Source organism: Salvelinus namaycush, chromosome 37, assembly GCF_016432855.1.
Source record: "Salvelinus namaycush isolate Seneca chromosome 37, SaNama_1.0, whole genome shotgun sequence".
Classification (NCBI taxonomy): Eukaryota; Metazoa; Chordata; class Actinopteri; order Salmoniformes; family Salmonidae; genus Salvelinus; species Salvelinus namaycush.
Genome location: NC_052343.1, coordinates 19,921,196 through 19,943,601, shown reverse-complemented (window position 1 = coordinate 19,943,601; position 22,406 = coordinate 19,921,196). Strand labels below are relative to the sequence as shown.

General features: G+C 43.0%; 2 protein-coding genes across 3 annotated transcripts; both read right to left on the bottom strand.

Moving 5' to 3' along the window:
* Positions 1-1,048: 1,048 nt before the first annotated feature.
* Positions 1,049-5,355, bottom strand: LOC120031488 (amine sulfotransferase-like). Its single transcript, XM_038977266.1, has 6 exons — positions 5,267-5,355; positions 3,147-3,355; positions 2,639-2,765; positions 2,307-2,401; positions 1,995-2,190; positions 1,049-1,321 (listed from the first exon to the last, which is right to left on the bottom strand). Exons 1-6 carry the CDS (start codon positions 5,346-5,348, stop codon positions 1,188-1,190), a joined length of 843 nt encoding a protein of 280 aa, XP_038833194.1. The 5' UTR covers positions 5,349-5,355; the 3' UTR covers positions 1,049-1,187.
* LOC120031487 (zinc finger-containing ubiquitin peptidase 1-like) lies at positions 5,287-22,366 on the bottom strand. Of its 2 annotated transcripts, XM_038977264.1 has the most exons (11): positions 22,244-22,366; positions 21,311-21,944; positions 19,314-19,415; positions 19,084-19,140; positions 18,718-18,825; positions 16,532-17,035; positions 16,046-16,234; positions 15,655-15,820; positions 14,762-14,925; positions 12,739-12,965; positions 12,383-12,515 (listed from the first exon to the last, which is right to left on the bottom strand). In XM_038977264.1, the coding sequence occupies exons 2-11, from the start codon at positions 21,912-21,914 to the stop codon at positions 12,468-12,470; spliced, it is 2,169 nt and encodes a 722-aa protein (XP_038833192.1). In that variant the 5' UTR covers positions 21,915-21,944; positions 22,244-22,366; the 3' UTR covers positions 12,383-12,467. The 2 variants fall into 2 exon arrangements, with proteins under 2 accessions (XP_038833193.1, XP_038833192.1); XM_038977265.1 differs by lacking the exons at positions 21,311-21,944; positions 22,244-22,366 and adding an exon at positions 5,287-5,386 and having other exon boundaries at positions 12,398-12,515; positions 16,532-16,975; positions 19,314-20,817.
* Between the last annotated feature and the right edge of the window lie 40 nt (positions 22,367-22,406).

Sequence of the window (22,406 nt, the reverse complement as noted above, 5' to 3'; positions counted from 1 at the left end):
TAAGCTTTTTGTGCCTATGGAAAATGTCATTTCAACTCATGAAACATTTTTGTTCAGTATAGCTTATAACTAGCTTATTAAGTTCTCTAGGGTAACTCTAAGGCAGGGTTTTTTCTGGATCAATAATAGGCTTAGGTGGTGGGCGTGACAGAGGTCTGAATTTTAGAAAACATTTTAGAGGCCCTCATCTTTGCCGTTTTAAAAGCACATTCCCTGTGATTCTACATATTCTGCCATGGAGCTGAGAAACATTTTCAGTATTAAAGCAAATTTCCTGCAATTCTATGGATTTTGCGATGGCTAATTCTGTGTTCTTTTGCTCAAACATAAAATCTGTACTGCTAAATTAATTGTTTGGGGATTTCTCAATTGTCCCTGACTGTCTAGCTTTTATTTAGGTGATTGTTAGTTCTCAAAGATTATATTTTGTAAGGGATAAATGCCCACATTCTGTACATTATAAACAAGTATTCAAAAATAAAAAAATACAGGTAATTTAGTCATTTATTTCACTCTGAAAGCGTTTTTCAATCCTGAAAAAAAGCTCTTATTTTTACACTGTTTGAACTTATGTAACGGATGTGAAATGGCTAGCTAGTTAGCGGGTACGCGCTAGTAGCGTTTCAATCAGTTACGTCACTTGCTCTGAAACCTAGATGTAGTGTTGCCCCTTGCTCTGCAAGGGCCGTGGCCTTTGTGGAGCGATGGGTAACGATGCTTCGTGGGCGACCGTTGTTGATGTGTGCAGAGGGTCCCTGGTTCGCGCCCGTGTCGGGGCGAGGGGACGGTTTAAAGTTATACTGTAACATTGATGCTGTTGACCCGGATCACTGGTTGCTGCGGAAAAGGAGGAGGTTGAAAGGGGGGTGAGTGTAACGGATGTGAAATGGCTAGCTAGTTAGCGGGTACGCGCTAGTAGCGTTTCAATCAGTTACGTCACTTGCTCTGAAACCTAGATGTAGTGTTGCCCCTTGCTCTGCAAGGGCCGCGGCTTTTGTGGAGCGATGGGTAACGACGCTTCGTGGGTGTCAGTTGTTGATGTGTGCAGAGGGTCCCTGGTTCGCGCCCGGGTCGGGGCGAGGGGACGTACTAAAGTTATACTGTTACACTTAGGTGACCCCCAAAAAATGCTCAGGGGGCCTGCACAAGGATTTTAAAAATCCCTGAAAGACGTGACTATGATGTCATCATGTGGCACTATTGACGTCATTTATGTCCCACGTAAAGGAAAGGGGCAGGTCCCTCATCTTCTCCTGGAAGACACTGTCAAATCTCTCACTCTGTGCAACAGTGAAATGGTTCTTCCAGTCCCCAATGGTCCCTGTCAGAGTGTGGATGGAAATCAGTCAATAATGTGAAAGAGTATTAAAAGGCAATTCCACCACTTTTCAACGTCATTTTCATTATCTCCAGCACAATACCAGTGTACATATGTGAAAATGGCACATTTCTACATTTCGTATAAAAACATCTCAAGTTAAAAAGTTCTACCCGATAACATCAAACACTATGAGATTCGCAGTGACGTGGGGAGCAAGAAAATACCCTCCCTCTGGCTAGAAACTTATTGTAAATCACAGTTTTTCTTACTTTTAATCCTACCCTGTGATGTAACATAAAAGAAACAATAGGACCTTAGCTTTGTAACGTGCCGTTTTCACATATGTAGACACTGGTATGGTTCTAGAGATCATTAATATGAGGTTGAAAAGTGGAGGAATTGCCCTTTAAGATAAATTATCAATTTAAATTGTCCTTTAGGTTTGCACAAATTATAATCCAGATGGTTATATATCTATCGGAACATTGGTTCAGTGTAAATGTGTGGGGGCCTGTTACAAGTATAGTACTGTAAGCCCTTTGTGATTGCCCTTAATAATATGCAGCTTGTGCAATGGTCTCTCTGAATCACACACACAAAAAAATCCTCATACCAATGTGTATTGATAAGGACACAGGCGACCATTCTGTTATCACGTTATATTATGACTTACAAGGTGTGACGTGCATTCCTTTCCTCATAAACGTGCCCTTGTGGTCAAGCAGGGAGTCGGGCACTGTCTTGTAGTTAGCCTGTGGGTTCTGTTTCATGGTCCTAAGGGTGCTGTGTTCCACCACACTGGCCATCTGCTCCTCTGTCAAATCCTTCCCTAGAAACCTGCACATCCTCTCCACCATGGAGCGCAGGTCCTGCAACACACACACACCGTTCATGCTTTGAGACTCATTTAAACGCACAAGCCAACTCCGAGTACAGGACAGGATGGACAAGTAGATGGACAGGTAGGTTTTGCCACTGTTGGTACCTTGATCATCTCTTCATATGTGATGTAGAGGAAGTTCATGTTGTCTCTATTAGCGTACCACGTCTTGATGTGCTCAAACCAACAGTTCCCAAAAACTGCAACAAACACAGCAAAGACTCAAATGGATACTTCATACACAGCCTACCACCATGAATGCACAGCTGAACCTAAGGATAGTACAAGCAAAAGTGTTTAGAAGGCTTTCAACATCATTAATTTCAAAATGATCACAATTAAAGCGTTGTTGGCTAATGCCAACTCCCCATAGAAAAAATACTTGGCTTTGCACATCATGTACGAAATGCATAGTCCTTAACACACATTCTACTTACCTTTCCCTTCCATGAATTTCTCAAAGAAATCATTGAAGTCCTTCGGCATCTCCAGCATGGCTGCATATTTGTGGAAGTGGTAATAGGACACGAGAACATCCTTAGGGTTTCTGGCCACATAGATCACCTTAGGGAAGCAAGGTCATACTGCATATCAATAGACTGACTATAAAAAACGATCCATCAATATCAGTAGTAATACCTTAATGTAAGTAATCCTGAAGGTAATGACAAATAGTGATAGACTTCGGGTAACACTTAAAGCCTGCAGGTATTATGCATTCTAAGACTTATAATAAGCATGTATACCGACCATTTAGAGTATTTTGATACATAGAGATATATAATATATTAAAAGCCTTAAGGCATTATAAAGGCTCATACATAACAAGTAATAAAACATTATACCTGCAGGCTAACACCAATACCAAAGTGCTAATTATGCTAAGTGCTAATACCACAGAATAATACCCAAGTGTTACCAAAATGATCCATGCTGTCCACTGACCTTTCCCCTCTTTTGTCTGACGGCGAGCGGCATGAACTTGTACTGCAGGTGGGTGACCCATAGCCTGGTGGAAGGGGTGGCGTTAAACTCCTTCTCACTGCCAATCAGCTCGATCCATGGGACGCGCTGCGCGTTGAGATGCTCTGTGTTTGGAGTGACATCACCTTTGGCTTCTATCGGAGTCAGAATCTGCTGCATCCAGATCGTCCCTGTCAATCACAGCAGAGTGGACACTGCAGGTCACCCAGAGGCCATTTCAATTCAATTTAAACATGAATTGTCCATGCAGGGACAATATGGCAAGTCAGTCCTACCATACAATGTACAATACTAGATAGCTTGGCCCTTTCACCTCACTACCTTGATTTGATAACACCCACACACTGTTTAACTGACAATTTAGGGGTTATTTTGATGGGGGAAAATGTAGTGAATGTAGTCTCAGGGATTCTACACTACATGACCAAAAGTATGTGGACACCTGCTGGTCGAACATCTCATTCCAAAATCATGGGGCATTAATTTGGAGTTGGTCCCCTTTTGCTGCTATAACAGCCTCCACTTTTCTGGGAAGGCTTTCCACTAGATGTTGGAACATTGCTGCGGGGACTTGCATTCATTCAGCCACAAGAGCCTTAGTGAGGTCGGGCACTGATGTTGGCCGATTAGGCCTGGCTTGCAGTCGGCGTTCCAATTCATCCCAAAGGTGTTCGTTGGGGTTGAGGTCAGGGCTCTGTGCAGGCCAGTCAAGTTCTTCCACACCGATCTTGTCAAACTATTTCTGTATGGACCTCACTTTTTGCACAGGGGCATTGCCATGCTGAAACAGGAAAGGTCCTTCCCCAAACTGTTACCACAAAGTTGGAAGGCACAGAATTGTCTACAATGTTATTGTATGCTGTAGCGTTAAGATTTCCTTTCACTGGAACTAAGGAGCCTGGCCCAAACCATGAAAAACAGCCCAATACCATTATTCCTCCTCCACCAAACTTTACAGTTGGCACTATGCATTGGGGCAGATAGTGGTCTCCTGGCATCCGCCAAACCCAGATTCGTCCGTCAGACTGCCAGATGGTGAAGTGTGATTCATAACTCCAGAGAACGTGTTTCCACTAATCCAGAGTCCAATGGCGGCGAGCTTTACACCACTCAAGCCGACGCTTGGCATTGCGCATGGCAATTTTATGCTTGTGTGCCACTACTCAGCCATGGAAACCCATTTCATGTCGCTCCTGACGAACAGTTTTTGTGCTGATGTTGCTTCCAGAGGCAGTTTGGGACTCGGTAGTGAGTGTTGCAACCGAGGACAGCATTTTTACGTGCTACGTGCTTCAGCACCCGGCGGTCCCGTTCTGTGAGCTTGTGTGGCCTACTACTTCGCAGCTGAGCCGTTGTTGCTCCCAGACGTTTCCACTTCACAATAACAGCACCAGCAACTCTAGCAGGGTAGAAATTTGACGAACTGACTTGTTAAAAAGGTGGCATCCTATGACAGTGCCACGTTGAAAGTCACTAAGCTCCTCAGTAAGGCCATTCTACTGCCAATGTTTGTCTATGACGGTTGCATGGCTGTGTGCTCGGTTTTATACACCTGTCAGCAATGGGTGTGGCTGAAATAGCCAAATACACTAATTTGAAGGGGTGTCCACATACTTTGTATATATAGTGTATTTGAATGTGGACATTGCCTACCGTCACTGTGCTACTCCTGCCCTGATACGGTGCTTATGGGACATGGTGTCTGTTACACTTTAATCTAGCCTGGTTTAACCATTGTTTTCAGCCAAGGGGAGAATAACTGGGCATGCAGCATTCCACTTAATATAAGGACGCAGGCAAGGGTCTGCGCAGGAAGATTAGCGAAAATACCAGTTTTTTGGCTTAAAAACTAGGACATTTCTTTCACTTATCTGGGCTGCTGGACTGATATAGGTCGAGAACAGAGCCCACTAACAGATAAGCAAAGTAAACTCACTGAACGAGATCTCCTCAGTTGAGCTGATAAACTGTGTTAGAGGACCTTATAGGAAGAGATGAAAAGAGCTATGTAGGCATGTTTTAAAAGCGGTAAACATCTGGGTATTCTAGGTAAGTATATCTGTGCTGTCTCCAGTACTCACCTGACTTGGGATAAGTGACGGCGAATATGTCGGAGTCTCGGATCTCATTGATCAGGTTGAAGTTCCGGTGAGGAACCAGCATATAGTCCAGAACCTGGGGATCAGTGGAATCCAAATGATCTGAGAAGACAAGACATAGTCAAAGGCCCACTCATTCAAACAATCTGGATCTATGTATGTAAGCATTAACACACAACAGGGAATAACCATACACCTCCAGCCGTGTGAGAAGGCACGAGGCCGAAGTCCTACTCATCTAGAGTTGAAACGCTCAACTCATCTAGAGTTAAAATAAGGTTGTTATTCCAAACAAATGTTTATATAGCTATCAGATCCCATGGAGCCAGGAGGAAGCCAAGTGGAAATGTTTAAAGGGGAAATTTGGGATTGGAAAAACAACTGGTAAACAGCTGAGGGTTGGGGCTGGAGAAATGTAAACATAAACAGAGCCATGGATGCAAGGACTGACCATTAATGATATCAAAATGATAGTTATGAAACCATATAGGGTTTGTTTAGAAAAACATTGTTTACAAACAAGATTCTATTTTGGGTTCTGGTGGGGTAAAACAGTTGACCAAAGCTCATGAGGCATTTAAAAGTTATATTCTTCATGAAGCAACTGCTACATGCCATTAACTCAAAAGTCCTAAAATGTATGTAACAATCCCAGATTGCCCCTTTAACAAAAGGTGACATTTAATTACATTCAAGTACCTATAAACAAAGCCTGGGCACAAAAAAAGTATTCCTATGAAGGACTAGCAAATATTGCAGTAAATATAAATGGTGGGTTTGCTGTGCAACAATGCATTTATATCTGTAAATCCCAGAGGGGCAGAGAGCATGTTGTTCTGTTCACAGGCCGGTCTGAATCACAAATGAAAAAAGTAGCCTAGTTTGTGTCCATCAAGCTCAAGCATTGTCCACCATTCATGGTCCTCTACAATCCTTTCTATGCTTAAAGGGTGAGACAGATCTTGCATGCAACAGTGCATAATACACTGCTCAAAAAAATAAAGGGAACACTTAAACAACACAATGTAACTCCAAGTCAATCACACTTCTGTGAAATCAAACTGTCCACTTAGGAAGCAACACTGATTGACAATACATTTCACATGCTGTTGTGCAAATGGAATAGACAAAAGGTGGAAATTATAGGCAATTAGCAAGACACCCCCAATAAAGGAGTGATTCTGCAGGTGGTGACCACAGACCACTTCTCAGTTCCTATGCTTCCTGGCTGATGTTTTGGTCACTTTTGAATGCTGGCGGTGCTCTCACTCTAGTGGTAGCATGAGACGGAGTCTACAACCCACACAAGTGGCTCAGGTAGTGCAGCTCATCCAGGATGGCACATCAATGCGAGCTGTGGCAAGAAGGTTTGCTGTGTCTGTCAGCGTAGTGTCCAGAGCATGGAGGCGCTACCAGGAGACAGGCCAGTACATCAGGAGACGTGGAGGAGGCCGTAGGAGGGCAACAACCCAGCAGCAGGACCGCTACCTCCGCCTTTGTGCAAGGAGGAGCAGGTGGAGCACTGCCAGCGCCCTGCAAAATGACCTCCAGCAGGCCACAAATGTGCATGTGTCTGCTCAAACGGTCAGAAACAGACTCCATGAGGGTGGTATGAGGGCCCGACATCCACAGGTGGGGGTTGTGCTTACAGCCCAACACCGTGCAGGACGTTTGGCATTTGCCAGAGAACACCAAGATTGGCAAATTCGCCACTGGCGCCCTGTGCTTTTCACAGATGAAAGCAGGTTCACACTGAGCACATGAGCACATGTGACAGACTTGACAGAGTCTGGAGACGCCGTGGAGAACGTTCTGCTGCCTGCAACATCCTCCAGCATGACCGGTTTGGCGGTGGGTCAGTCATGGTGTGGGGTGGCATTTCTTTGGGGGCCCGCACAGCCCTCCATGTGCTCGCCAGAGGTAGCCTGACTGCCATTAGGTACCGAGATGAGATCCTCAGACCCCTTGTGAGAACATATGCTGGTGCGGTTGGCCCTGGGTTCCTCCTAATGCAAGACAATGCTAGACCTCATGTGGCTGGAGTGTGTCAGCAGTTCCTGCAAGAGGAAGGCATTGATGCTATGGACTGGCCCGCCCGTTCCCCAGACCTGAATCCAACTGAGCACATCTGGGACATCATGTCTCGCTCCATCCACCAACGCCACGTTGCACCACAGACTGTCCAGGAGTTGGCAGATGCTTTAGTCCAGGTCTGGGAGGAGATCCCTCAGGAGACCATCCACCACCTCATCAGGAGCATGCCCAGGCGTTGTAGGGAGGTCATACAGGCACGTGGAGGCCACACACACTACTGAGCCTCATTTTGACTTGTTTTAAGGACATTACATCAAAGTTGGATCAGCCTGTAGTGTGGTTTTCCACTTTAATTTTGAGTGTGACTCCAAATCCAGACCTCCATGGGTTGATAAATTTAATTTCCATTGATAATTTTTGTGTGATTTTGTTGTCAGCACATTCAACTATGTAAAGAAAAAAGTATTTAATAAGAATATTTCATTCATTCAGATCTAGGATGTGTTATTTTAGTGTTCCCTTTATTTTTTTGAGCAGTGTATATATATATATATGCCTGTGGACAGTAATGTACACTTCAGATATGCAAACATGTCTCACAGAGGTTCCAAATATGAATACAACAACAAATAATTACGCACCTATGTATTACACATAGAAAACAAAATAATGACTTGTTTCTAACTATGCCACTCAGATTCTGGTATAAAATTCAATTAACATGATAAAATGTCAATACAAGGGTATGCACTGTATTCTGCAATAGGCAATATAGCAATCTCTTTGAACTCCAACTATAACTCCACGCACTGCACAGAGCGCGCAGTATGTATGTCAATGTCAAAATCCACAGTCGGTGTAGGCTACTATGAAATCCCTGGCCCCAGGGAGTGTCTTGCAGTCAATTCACAACTACTCTCAAAAATAAGGGTTTATGATGAATATCCCCTACTGTCCCAATAGAAGACACTCGGAAGACAAACACATGTTTCCGCGTTTTTTTTTTATCCACGTCGTGCTCGAGGAATACTGATGGTTTAAACAATTTAAGCGCGTTCGCAGCAGTAGGGAATTTTTGTTGTCCCCAGGACCAGGCTGCGCGGGCGCACGTCAGATTGATTTGCGCTTTTTAAACAGCGTTTCAGAGTCCATGCAATGTGGCATATTTTACATCCCCCATGACCGATGAGAAACGGGAAAACGATTTTGATTAGGCTACAGAGGAAATCCGGTATTCTTAACTAGTTTGTTTTACTGAGAAAATTAACTGAGAAACATTTTTGTGAGGCCAAATTAATATTTGTCTTGTCAACATGTTGCGCACTCACTCTCACACACACACTTTCCACCCCTGTGCGACAGAGGTAGCACCACATGTCCTAGAGTCGTGTGGCGAAAAATAATTTTGGGGCTGTTGTCTTTCCTGTTCTGGTAACCTAACCAGGTAAAACTCAGGACCTTATACGGTATGACGTGATTAATATGTTGTAAAAATGTTTAATATGGGCTTTGATGGGACCAGAGTTTTTATAATCAGGTCACATGGTTTAAAAAGAACGAATGTCCTTGGGGAAGATGAAAACACTATCAAACTGCAGCAATCTTGTACTAATTATATTTTAAAGAAGGACTAGGGTTGTTTCCCATACACAGAGAAAGCAACATGATTGGACAAAGCTTTCTGTATGCGGGTTTGTTGCATCATGTAGTCCCGCCCTATGCAACCCTAGGCCTAATTAAAATTTCTGTTATTAGGTTTATCGATTAATTCCAGTTAATCATTTTGGATTGAAAAAGTCTAGGTAGTCTAGTCAGTCCAAGTTTGAATATAAACCACATTTGATCCAATTCACATTTTCTCACAAACAAATTGATTATAAATACACAACGTTACCGCTTCCTTTACCCTGGCCAGAGAGACAGGGCGCATAATAAGGCTAGATTATGCAGCTGTAGCCTACAGTTGATCAGACTGAAAAATTATATTGTTTCCATGCAATACAACATGTCAGATCGCTAATGTTTAAGTGTATAGGCTGATTCATTTATGGAAGAGTTTTTCCTTGTGTCTGTCTGGTGTGATGTGTTATCAGGCTTGCTAAATAAATACTAGAGGAAAGTGGAGACTGCCATAAACTTTGTGCCTTGTGCCCAGTCCGCGTGACCTGCGATTTCTGTGAATGTGATTGGTTAAGGCATGCAAAGTGCCTGTAGCAGCACTCCAGCGTGAAGGATAGAGAACTTGTCAAGTTGACGAATCATGAGGCAAATCAGTCTAAAATACAGTACTTTCCCCCTCTTTTTAACATTTTGCGTTGATATATTTTATTAAACTAAATCAAAAATGGTGATTGAAAAGTGTTGTGGTAAATGCCATCTCTCCACGTTTTCTGGCGGCCCGGCCATGCATGGACCCTAATAATGCTGATGGATTCATATTTTGTTAGAGGACAATAAACCATAAAAATAACCTTTCACCAGTTTGTGCAATTTCTCTAATATGACAGTACTATATGTCCAATACATACCTATACAATACATATTTATTCTCAGTAGAACTGATAAGGACATGCATAGTCGCAATCCACACAACTGTCAGTTATCAGTGAGCTGTCACGTTGCTGAGGGGGCATGGACAGGAGTCAGGACAGAGGCTTGGAGGAAAGAATGTACCAGAGAAGAGTTCCTCCAACCAACCCAGAGTGCGGTCCTAACAGTTCAATAGTAATTAGAACATTCCAGTCAGTGGCCTGGGAATAATATGTATTACAGAATGTCCTTTTCACCAGCAACTTTGTTTTATATATCTGTCCTATTCTCACAGTAGTGATCGTGTTGCCAGGTGACTTTCCAGGAGGGTGTGAGTGAGAGTGTGTGTCATCTGTGTTTGTGAGAGAGTATATGTGTGTGTATCTGTTCCACTGAAGCCGCACGTACCCAGAGGGCCCCGGCCCCCAGATACTGTAAGAAGATAAAAGCTGCGGCTGCGGAATGTTCCTCCTCAATTGGAACAGGACAGAAGGATAAAGCGTGACTCAACACTAAATCATCAGTGGTCTCTATGTCTCCCCATGTAACCTGACTCATGTTTGAGAAAGGGGAGAACTACTTGGTCTTGTTTTCTGATTTGACAATACATGAGGAGAGGCTGGTCTATTCCTACTTCTAGTGAAAGACAGTGTGGGGCAAAGATTTACCAGGCGTCTCTCCATGGATGCACTCCGTTTCTGATATATATATATATATATATATATATTATACACACACACACACACACACACACACTACCATTCAAAAGTTTGGGGTCACTTAGAAATGTCCTTGTTTTCCATGAAAACATACATGAAATTAGTTGCAAAATGAATAGGAAATATAGTCAAGATGTTGACAAGGTTATAAATAATGATTTTTAATTGAAAGTGTCCTTCAAACTTTGCTTTCGTCAAAGAATCCTCCATTTGCAGCAATCACAGCCCTGCAGACCTTTGGCATTCTAGTTGTCAAGTTGTTGAGGTAATCTGAAGAGATTTCACCTCATGCTTCCTGAAGCACCTTCCACAAGTTGCATTTTCTTGATGGGCACTTCTTACGTACCATACGGTCAAGCTGCTCCCACAACAGCTCAATAGGGTTGAGATCCGGTGACTGCTAGCCACTCCATTATAGACAGAATACCAGCTGACTGCTTCTTCCCTAAATAGTTCTTGCATAGTTTGGAGCTGTGCTTTGGGTCATTGTCCTGTTGTAGGAGGAAATTGGCTCCAATTAAGCGCCGTCCACAGGGTATGGCAATGGCGTCCACAGGGTATGGCAAAATGGAGTGATAGCCTTCCTTCTTCAAGATCACTTTTACCCTGTACAAATCTCCCACTTTACCACCACCAAAGCACCCCCAGACCATCACATTGCCTACACCATGCTTGACAGACAAGCCCTCCTCCAGTATCTTTTAATTTTTTCTGCATCTCACGAATGTTCTTCCTTGTGATCTGAACACCTCAATCTTAAGAGTCGTCTGTCCATAACGCTTTTTTCCTCTGTCCAGTGTCTGTGTTCTTTTGCCCATCTTAATCTTTTCTTTTTATTGGCCAGTCTGAGATATGGCTTTTTCTTTGCAGCTCTGCCTAGAAGGCCAGCATCCCGGAGTCACCTTTTCACTGTTGACGTTGAGACTGGTGTTATGCGGGTACTATTTAATGAAGCTGCCAGTTGAGGTGAGGCGGCTGTTTCTCAAACTAGACACTACTTGTCCTCTTGCTCAGTTGTGCACCGGGGCCTCCCACTCTTTCTATTCTGGTTAGAGACAGTTTGCGCTGTTTTGTGAAGGGAGTAGTACACAGCGTTGTACGAGATCTTCAGTTTCTTGGCAATTTCTCACATGGAATAGCCTTCATTTCTCAGAACAAGAATAGACTGACGAATTTCAGAAAAAAAGTTATTTGTTTCTGGCCATTTTGAGCCTTTAAATCGAACCCACAAATGCTGATGCTCCAGATACTCAACTAGTCTAAAGGCCAGTTTTACTGCTTCTTTAAATCAGCACAACAGTTTTCAGCTGTGCTAACAGAATTGCAAAAGGGTTTTCTAATGATAAATTAGCCTTTTAAAATTATAAACTTGGATTAGTCAAGACAATGTGCCAGTGGAACACAGGAGTGATGGTTGCTGAAATGGGCCTCTGTACGCCTATGTAGATATTCCATTTAAAAAAAATCTGCCAACTCCAGCTACAATAGTAATTTACAACAATAACAATGTCTACACTATATTTCTGATCAATTTGATTTTAATTTAATGAACAAAACCATTCCCCCCCCCAAAAACAAGGACATTTCTAAGTCACCCCAAACTTTTGAATGGTAGTGTGTGTGATGTGTGTATATATATATATATATTTTTTTTTTTAAACAGTTAATCCTTGTCATTTACCAGTAATCTATGTTTGGTTACAGTCATTTCTGGTAGTTCAATAAATATATGAATACATGTTTACAAGGTCCCAATTCTACACACAGGAATATGTTGAGGATTTGAACAGAACTGAGAAAAAGGCAAATGTTAAAATACATAATTTATTACCTTAATAAAACGTCCAAGAAAATTCAACATGTTTTTGGCAGTTATACATTTGCAAAACTGCATTCCTGCATCAAGGGATCCTCTCGGCTCGCAGTGTTCTTGAGTTGAGAATGCGGGTCTGACAAACAAAAAACAAATCAATATAGAATAGTTGATTCCCAGTTCAGGGCACATCGTAGCAAAACACTTTACAAATGAAAGTCAAAACCTGTGTTCTTACTGGAGAATTTCAGGTACAACCTTCCTGCTTCACTTTGTTTCAAATGTTTTTAACCCTACGGAACACCATCCAGACGACCAAATACTGTACCTGTATGCAGTTAAGTGCCACTCAGACTCACCTGTTTCTCCACGGGGGAGAGCACGCCCTCTACAGCCACCACCTGGTACTGCCTATGTTTCAGGTTGCCAGGGAACTTCCTCATGCGGCAGACAGCTGTGCTAACAGTGGAGCCATCTTGGCTCAGCAGTTTCCTCACATCTCCTGGTGTACAGCCAGGGTCCAGGAGCAACAGGCACAGGCTGCCATTCTTCTTCTGTTCCACTCCTACTATTGAGCGGCTATGGCCTGAGGATGTCGATAGAAGACATGGAGGAAACACACTAAAGCCTTGTTCACACTGCAGGTCTTAATGCCCAAATCAGTTATGTTTTTCAAATCCATTTTGGACTACTGACTTTCAAAACAGCATGTTACAAGTGAGCAAATCAGATGTGTGTGTGTTCAGACAGCATTCATTTGCTGACATGGCTACGCTAGTTGTCATAGCAACTACGGGTGTGTGCACAGTGGTGTAGGCTGATTGATTGGTGGTGGTGCTCATGCTTCCTATCACTCAGAAGTTATGTAGCAAGCTAAGGTGACAACAATGCCTGCCATGGATGTTTCCCCAGTTGCTTTGCATGTTCAAAATCATAATGTAAGAACACTTAAAGCCTCAAAAGGATAAGATGATCCAACTTTCAAATGAAATCTTTTGGCTAGCCACAGCAGTCAACTAGCTAGCTAGGTAGCAGTTTAGCTTTCTAGAACATTCACTCATTTGTTTGTAAACAATTAACAAGCAAGTTACTACCAGATGTTCTTGTCAAACTGTCAACGGAGTAGCTAGCAAGCAACAAGACATGCCAAATAAGTCTAAAAACCACTTGAGGGCAAATAAATCTGATTTGTGAAATATCAGATTCCATGTTATTTTTGGCAGTTCCGACTGCAAGAAACAGAACAGATTTGAATCGGATATGCAAATAAATAGGATTTGAGTCACTTCAAACTGCCAATGTGAACACGGCTTTAGAGATAACGTAGACGTCAGATGTACACACAGATGAAACAAACAAATCACCCTCAAACACACTAGTACTGAGCGATTAACCACCATTTAAGTTATTTTTCAGTTTTTAATCAATAATTGATTGATTTAATCACTAATTGACCGACAGATTCAATTATTTTAATTCCATTTCATTCGTTTTTGTTCTATGAGCTCGATGTGCAGTTTCTCTAGAGATAAATCAGATCAAGCCCAAACTGTGCGATGTAGTAGTGAGTTGAAGTTTCCAACAGGCCATTTTTCGACATATTTTAGTGCAGAAAACGTGGTAATTAACTACAATGACTATAATCCATTACACCCACCTACTTGTCTGGTCTGTGTGGCGCAGACACGATAACTACAATGACTATAATCCATTGCACACCCGCCTACTTGCTTGCGCCACACAGACCAGACACGATAACTACAATGACTATAATCCATTGCACACCCGCCTACTTGTCCGGTCTGTGTGGAGCACGCGTGATCGAGCGAGATAGAAAGCAGTTGCTTCGAGAGGTATCTCTACCTGAAAATACATGATCTAAGTGATTGATAGTTGGTATTCAGCAGTCATAAAAGTATGCTTTATTTACTTTGAAGAACAACTAAAATAGTGATTTTGTCAGACAGCATAGGCAGCAGCTCTATAGAGATGATGACTTGGAATGAAATAATATAGTCATCAAATAAATCAAATGTAATATACACAACTCAAATATTTTATTAAAGTAAATGTGAAAGTGATAAGCAGTAATGGGCAGTCACTACCATCATGGGACTTTTGTTTTATTATGTGTTGTTACAGCATTCAACCCACAAAATGTATAGTGCATTTAATGTAAAAAATAATAATATCGAAACCAGTTATTATTTTTGAATGATCGAACCAAAACACAACCGACCTCAAAAAGCACTAATCGCTCAGCACTAAACGACACACAAGAAAACATAAAATAGACACACGCCATAAACAAATTCTACATTGGATATCAGTAAACCATCATCAGCTAATCCATCCAATCCACTAAACCCATGTTAAGACTACCTTGGTGCTGGAGGTAGAGGGGCGGCTGTGTGGTCTGCACCACCCGGGGCAGTAGTCTGGCGCCTCTGGTGGCAGTCTGAGAGAAGTACTGCCTTACCCAGTCAAAGAGGCGGGGGTGGGTGTCCCCTGGGCCCGTGGGCTGGTGGAAGTCTAGAACACGGGCACTGTGGGGACACAGGTTAGAGGTAACTGACTGAGAACAGACTCCATTTTCCACCATGTACATTCTATAGTGACTCTGTGTGTATACACTGAGTATACCAAACCCATAAGGAAACCCTAATATTGAGCCCCCCCCCCTCGTTTTTGCCCTCAGAACAGCTTCAATTCGTCAGGGCATGGACTCTACAAGGTTTCAAAAGCATCCCACAGGGATGTTGGCACATGTTGACTCCAATGCTTCCCACAGTTGTGTCAAGTTGCCGAATGTCTGGGTAGTGGGCCATTCTTGATACACACAGGAAACTGTTGAGCAAGAAAAACCCAGCAGCGTTGCAGTTCTTGGCACACACCGGTGCGCCTGGCACCTACTACCATACCCCATTCAAAGTCACTTAAATATTTTCTCTTGCAGATTCACACTGAATGGCACACATACACAATCCATGTCAATTGTCTCAAGGCTTGAAAATCCTTCTTTAACCTGTCTCCTCCCCTTCATCTACACTGATTAAAGTGGATTTAACAAGTGACATCAATAAGGGATCATAGCTTTCACCTGGATTCACCTGGTCAGTCCATGTCAAGGAAAGAGTAGGTGTTCTTCAATTTTGTATACTCGGTGTGAGAGTCCATTCAGGTGTCTAATTCAAATATAGCTGGCTACACAAATGTGTTATGTTCTAATGCGTGTAGTATGTTAACATTCTGTGTGTGACTCTCTGGGCTCTAACCTGACTCTGAGGGAGGTGCAGAGAGCGTAGATCTCTGTAGCTCCTATCCAGGCCCGTGTGCCCTGTAGTCGCTGGTTAAAGTGGGTGGCGCCCTGTGGGTCTAACCCCTCCCGCCACGCCCCCTCTATCAACACCTGCACCTGGGGGATGTTGGGTACTGACCCCTCTGGGAGAGGAGGGAGAGAGAGAAGGGAGGGGGGCAAGGAAAAGATGCCATGATAGAAGATTTAAGAGAGAAAGTTAGTTTAGGAGATTACATGGTGAAACGGCTTTTTGAGAGGGCTGCATTCAACCGTTTCATTAAGCGATCCAGACAGCTACTGGATTTGAGAGAATGGTAAACAATTGTAGAATGTGATGTTTTGATATATGTCTTTCTGTCTGTGTGTACCTGAGAGACTGGTAGTGTAGGGCGCCATTCTTTGCAGAGAAGACAGGAGCATCTGGAAGTTTCTGTAGCCACATCCCCAGCCCTTATCCCCCTCTGATGAGCAGTAGTGGTCTGTGTCAGCACTCAGCCACACGTGGACACAGTCTCTGGCCTCCCTCTGATAGTAAACATACAGAGCACCCAGCACACCTGCCAAAATGAGAGGAATACAATAAGCAAAGAGAATGACAAAGACAGAGAGAAAGAGAGAGCGCTAAGGTGGAGCTGGCATTTAGTTTTTTATCAATTGAAGGAAGACAGTTATTAATGACATACATACCTTGTAGGCTAAATAAAATGTAGGCAAAACATTGAGAGATGTAGGTGGTGGATAGACAGCCGTATAAACATAACATGTGATCTAAACAACTCAGTTTGAGAACATTGTAAATAATGAGGGAGCTATGTTAGTCAAGATCCGGATAAGAAATTGAATCTCCCACACACCCTGCGTTCTGGTCCTGCCATTGTCGACCCTTGAGGTCAGAGCCTCCATCATCTCATCTCTCTTGTTGTGGAAGTCAGCAGGCACCATGACACTTCGAGACACGGCGTTCTCCGTGGTCCTCTCCATCTGTTTGCGGTAGCCCCCCCTCCCGTCCACACCAAACTGCCTCGAAACACACGTATACTGTAAATCTTGTTGACGTGCAGAAACACAAATAAACCAAACACTTCCTACATAAGCCATGTGACAAAGCACAGACGCGTCATATGGTGCATCATGCAGCAAGTTCAAATCCACTACTCCAGGGTTATTATGGTTGTGCTTTATAAGAACCTGCAGCTTCTTGAACTCCTCTGCCTCCTGCTTCGCCTCCTGTTCCTTCCTCCTCTGCTTTTCCTCCTCCTGCAGCAGTCTGGCCAGCCTCAGGTCTGAGCCAGGGCTCACTGCAACACACACAGCGTCAGTCACAATTCCCTCTTTCGAATACACCATGGGAATCAACCCTGTACACAAAAAACTGTTGTGAGGACAGCTGCATGTGAGCTCAGCGGTATGAACTGGCAGGTTGTAGAAGTTCAAACTTTATAGTCCTCAGAGGGAAATTCATAGTTCAAAACCGATCACAAAGGACAAATTACACATTATATTGCAACTTCAGGAGTTGGCTGGCAATAGAGTGCATGTGCAAATCAAATATGGGGTACTACACCATTCTCTATCTCTCCTGAGACGCTGTTTATGGTAAAATAACAGTCATAACGTTGTTATAACATGGCTACATCTAAGCAGGAAATAAAACGTGAACTAAATAGATTTCTCATTAACCCTTTACACTCGTACCCATATTCAGGTAGAAAATAGCAGATTTGGGCACTAATAAATGCGTAAATTGGAACGTACTGGCTGTACAGTACATGCTATACATGACGTCAGAGCTCTGGCTCTGCGCTTCACAGCACTGTATGGGTTTTGCCTGACAGCAGTTCTGAACTTGAGCATCTCGCCCTACAAGAAGTTGTGCCCATATCTCCCGCTAATTGGGCAACTTTTGCAAATGTTTTGTTGTCTGAGTGAGGGAAATGCTGTAAATTAAAAAGGACTCCATGCATTTTGAAAGATCAGACGTTGAGAATTATAATAAATCTCGCTTTGATGTCATACAAACAAGCCAAACACCTGTGTGTCCAAATGTGCACTTCCATATCATAAAACTTGTGTCATATACAGTGTCACCATTTAGGATCACTATGTTTGATGTACAAGATGACTTGGCGTAATATCCTGTGTTGTTCTGAACAGAATGAGCCCATGTTTGTTAATTGTGAAGATAATTTGCAGAGGCACACGCACCTGAATGCACTCATGACTCATTTCTATGCACACCAAAATTATGATCTGGTTCTCTGAATTGCATTGTGAAAGCCTATCACTGTAATATTGTATTTTATAACTTAGCTAGTCATGTTGGCAATATAACAGGCTTTGAAATGATGCCCATCTGACCCAGATTGCGATTTATAATGGACAATTTTGGGATTGTGTAAACAACAACAGTAATTGTGTGATGGCGGGGACGCAGGGCTGTGTTCCAAACAAAACAACTACAAGTGTGCTTGCTCTAGTTCCTCAACAGCACAGCTAGGAGAGATCAAAAAAGCAACTTATAGTTTAAGACTTTTCTTTGAGTCAAAAGTTCATTGAAATTACTTAGGAACTTAGCACACTTTGGAGAGGAGTGTGGCCACTAGGAGACACCAGTTAGTCCTCTCACTCAAACTTTTGTATTTATTTTGTCTTATGTTGCACCTATGCCCACATTTTCCAGGAATATTCTTATCATGTTAGTGAATGTATCCAGAGTATTTTCAGATTTTGTTATCAACAAATGCAGAAAAAAGTACAGTAAATGTAAAATGCACATACAAACAACAGTGTAATGTTTGGATTCAGTCTTGGGTCAGGTGAACTGTTGTGTCCTCACCTTTGGCAATTATGGGGAAATTATTAGACTAAACTCTTCCCCTTCAATTGCTACCAGGGTTTTTCATCTGCTTTTCATATTTCTTCCGTAAGATACACTTCAAATTTAGCCCTATCCCGTTAGGACAATTCCCACAAGTGTAAACACAAAATCCCAATGAAACCTGTGTTCCCATCACATATGATTGTTTAAATCAAGCCATACCTGCACTAATGGCTGTACCATAGTCAAGATGCAGCTCCACATGTTCCTGTAGGGAGTAGCAGTCTCCACACACCACAGAACACAGGGGACACACATAGCTCTTCCCACCTGAGAACGAGGTTAGGGACACACACAGTGGTTAAAAGGGATATCGACGGGGCATTTTTATTTAAATCATTATTCATCCAAGTTATTCTTGTTGAGATAAAATCTCTCTTGCAAGTTCATTTTGCTTTTTGGGGGAATATTAGACCTTAATCAGTAAGACATGGGCAGAGAGAGAGCCTCAACCTCTGTCATAGGCAGGCTTCTTCCTTTGTTTGGTTGAACTATATTTGTTCCTATGATGAAAGGAATGAGACGAACCTGAGCTGTTGCTGGATGATGCTGCCTCGGTTGATGATGTGGCCCCCAGGACAGCCTCTGAAAAGTCAGATACAGATTATGTCAGAGTCAGAGACTTAACACAATGGATTGGGCCTCATGTTCTGTCTGTGCTGAACTGTGTAGACTCAGACTGTCATGAGTTTGTACAGTCACAGTGTGTTCTGTGCTGAACTGTGTGGTCTATATGTTCTGAACTGTAGATCCTGTACCTTCAGCTGGGCTCTCTTCTAGCAAGTGCAATTCAACATGTTCCTGTAGGATGAAGGCGTCGGTGCAGACCAGAGCACACATAGGACAGGAAAACCGCTTCTCTACAACAACAGAAACACAGTACATAACAATGAGACAAAGGATGACGACAAGACTAATTCAATCCATAGCGAGGAGTTTTTCAACCCACTCCACACATCACTTGAATGCCACACAGGCGCAGCTTTGGTAGCAGGTTCATCCTGCCCAGAAGCTCCACAGAGCAGTTCAGAAGGCCATTTTTACCCACAGCCATGAGGCTTTTTAACGAGTGTAAATGACTCATTTATGGTGCCTTCTTTATAGAAATGTTATTGCTTGTTTCCCAGCAGAAGGATAGACAACAGTATTAATCTTAAACTTGTCTCCATCTTTTATGGCTATTAACATGCAGGTGCCTTGATGCTGAGTGAAAACTATTTCCCAAGTTGGGATCAATAAAGTACTACTCTACTCAAACCAACAGATATCAGTCAGTACAACCAAAGATTATGGATATACTGACAAGATACATGTCTCCCCGCCCTAACGGTGGGAGTTGTTGTCCACAAAGCGGAAATGCAGACTGACTAGCTCCTGCCTATCTTTGCTTTGGATTGGTGGATTATTGTAATTCTTTTTTGAATATTCGATGAGGGTTGTGACATTAACCGCCTGTATTCAATGGAGAGAGATGCTGCTAGCCTCATCCCAAGAATATGCATAGCCATCTCCAAGATAGTGTTTTTTCCTCAAGTGACAACGATGTCATGTGTCCTACTTATATCAGTACACTCATAACTTAAGCATTACAAAACTTATATTATAAATAAACCTCATGTAGCAAATAAGCCATTCATTTTATTGTTGGCTAAATTCAACACTCTCTTGCTTTGTGGGCGAAACAACAAAAAACAACACCTGATGGAGGGAGACAGATTTTCTGATGAGTTGGGCCTCTCTCTTCCGCTTCAGTACAACAAACCAACTAGGCCTAATATTAGTCAGTACAAAAAACTAACTGATGAGGTTTACAAAATAGTGATGCAATTGACGACTGATTAAAGTGAGGCAGAGCCCGCGAGTGCCAGCCAGCATGGACTGTTAATGGAATGCATTGACAGTTCATCAATAGGCAATCAACCCAACTAATAGTCAGTATGACAAACCAAATTATATCAGTCAAAATACAAAAAAACAAGTAATACCAGACAGTACGACAAACGAACTAATTAGTCAGTACGACAAATTATATCAGTCCGTACAAACAACCAACTAACAACAGTCCGTACGACAAACCATATCTGTCAGAATAAACAACCAACTAACGTCAGTCAGTCAGTGCGGCAAAAACCAACTAACGTCAGTGCGGCAAAAACCAACTACCGTCAGTGCGGCAAAACCAACTACCGTCAGCCAGTCAGTCAGTCAGTGCGACAAAACCAACTACCGTCAGCCAGTCAGTCAGTCAGTGCGACAAAACCAACTACCGTCAGCCAGTCAGTCAGTCAGTGCGACAAAACCAACTACCGTCAGTCAGTCAGTCAGTGCGACAAAACCAACTACCGTCAGTCAGTCAGTCAGTGCGACAAAACCAACTACCGTCAGTCAGTCAGTCAGTGCGACAAAACCAACTACCGTCAGTCAGTCAGTCAGTGCGACAAAACCAACTACCGTCAGTCAGTGCGACAAAACCAACTACCGTCAGTCAGTCAGTGCGTCAAAACCAACTACCGTCAGTCAGTCAGTCAGTGCGACAAAACCAACTACCGTCAGTCAGTCAGTCAGTGCGACAAAACCAACTACCGTCAGTCAGTCAGTGCGACAAAACCAACTACCGTCAGTCAGTCAGTGCGACAAAACCAACTAACATCAGTCAGTGCGACAAAACCAACTAATGTCAGTCAGTACGACAAACCAGTAAAGATGTAACAACATGTTGAATAAACAAACACATTTCAGACACTCTAAAATAAACCTTTAAGTGGGGAGGAGAAACGTTTCTGTTTGACTTTGGTGTGCTCTGCGGATCCCACTCCCACAGACTCCTCAGCATTACAGTGTCTGCTACTAGGCCTACTGGAGTCCTGAGCTGATCTCAGAAAGCCTGTAGACACTGAAGAGGTGGGTTCAACAATGGCCACTGCTCGCCCTCCACCGGACTCCCCCCCAGCTTCAGTAATTTGCTCCTTAGACTCCAGTGTGCTATTGGATGTCCTGGGTGAGACCCCTCCTCCAATGGTGTCAAACATGTTCCCATTGGCTACTCCTTCTTCAGAACCCTCAGACCTAGACAAACCAATGGCTTGTTTGTAGTGATTGTCCACTATGGTGGTAGTGGGAGTAGGACTTGAGCTGGGCCTGACAAGACTGTGAACACCTCTACCCTCTGCTCCTCCTCCATCATGGTCCTGTTTCTCTTTGTGTGTGGTATTGATGTGGAAGCGGAGTTCGTCGTAGGCGACTCCGGACCAGGAACAGAGGGGGCAGCCCATGTCATTCTCCGGGTGGCTCAGGAGGAGATGGGTCTTCATGTCCTTCTCCAACACCAATTCCTCACCACAGAACTCACACGTCAGCATGGCCAATTGTTTCTGGTGCTCAGCTGGACACTGAAATGAAGATAAATTATGATAACATTAATTGTCAGTAAATAAATAGGAATTAACAGGAAGGATGTCAATCCAATGTACACCAAATGTACCCAATAACGAAACAACGCAATTCCCACCTTTGTCAGCCAAGACGCAACAACGCAAATCCCATTTTTGTCAGCCAAGATAGCTAGCCAAATTCTAACTCAGCTATCATAGTTAATTCAGAATTCGTTTAGTCAACATATCAGGCTATGGGCTAAAACGTGACTTCAAAACACGGAGATTGTTAGCTAGCTAACCATCATGTTACTCACCGATTTCAAGAATATGGACGATGTGCCGTACTAATGCTTGACTTACGTGACTACTTTCAAAATAAATGTGTTTCTGTTTCACTTTTCATTCATATGCCAGTTTAGCAACGCTAACTAACAACTTCACTTTACTGGCCCAGTTGGCTACTCCTCCTTCAATTTG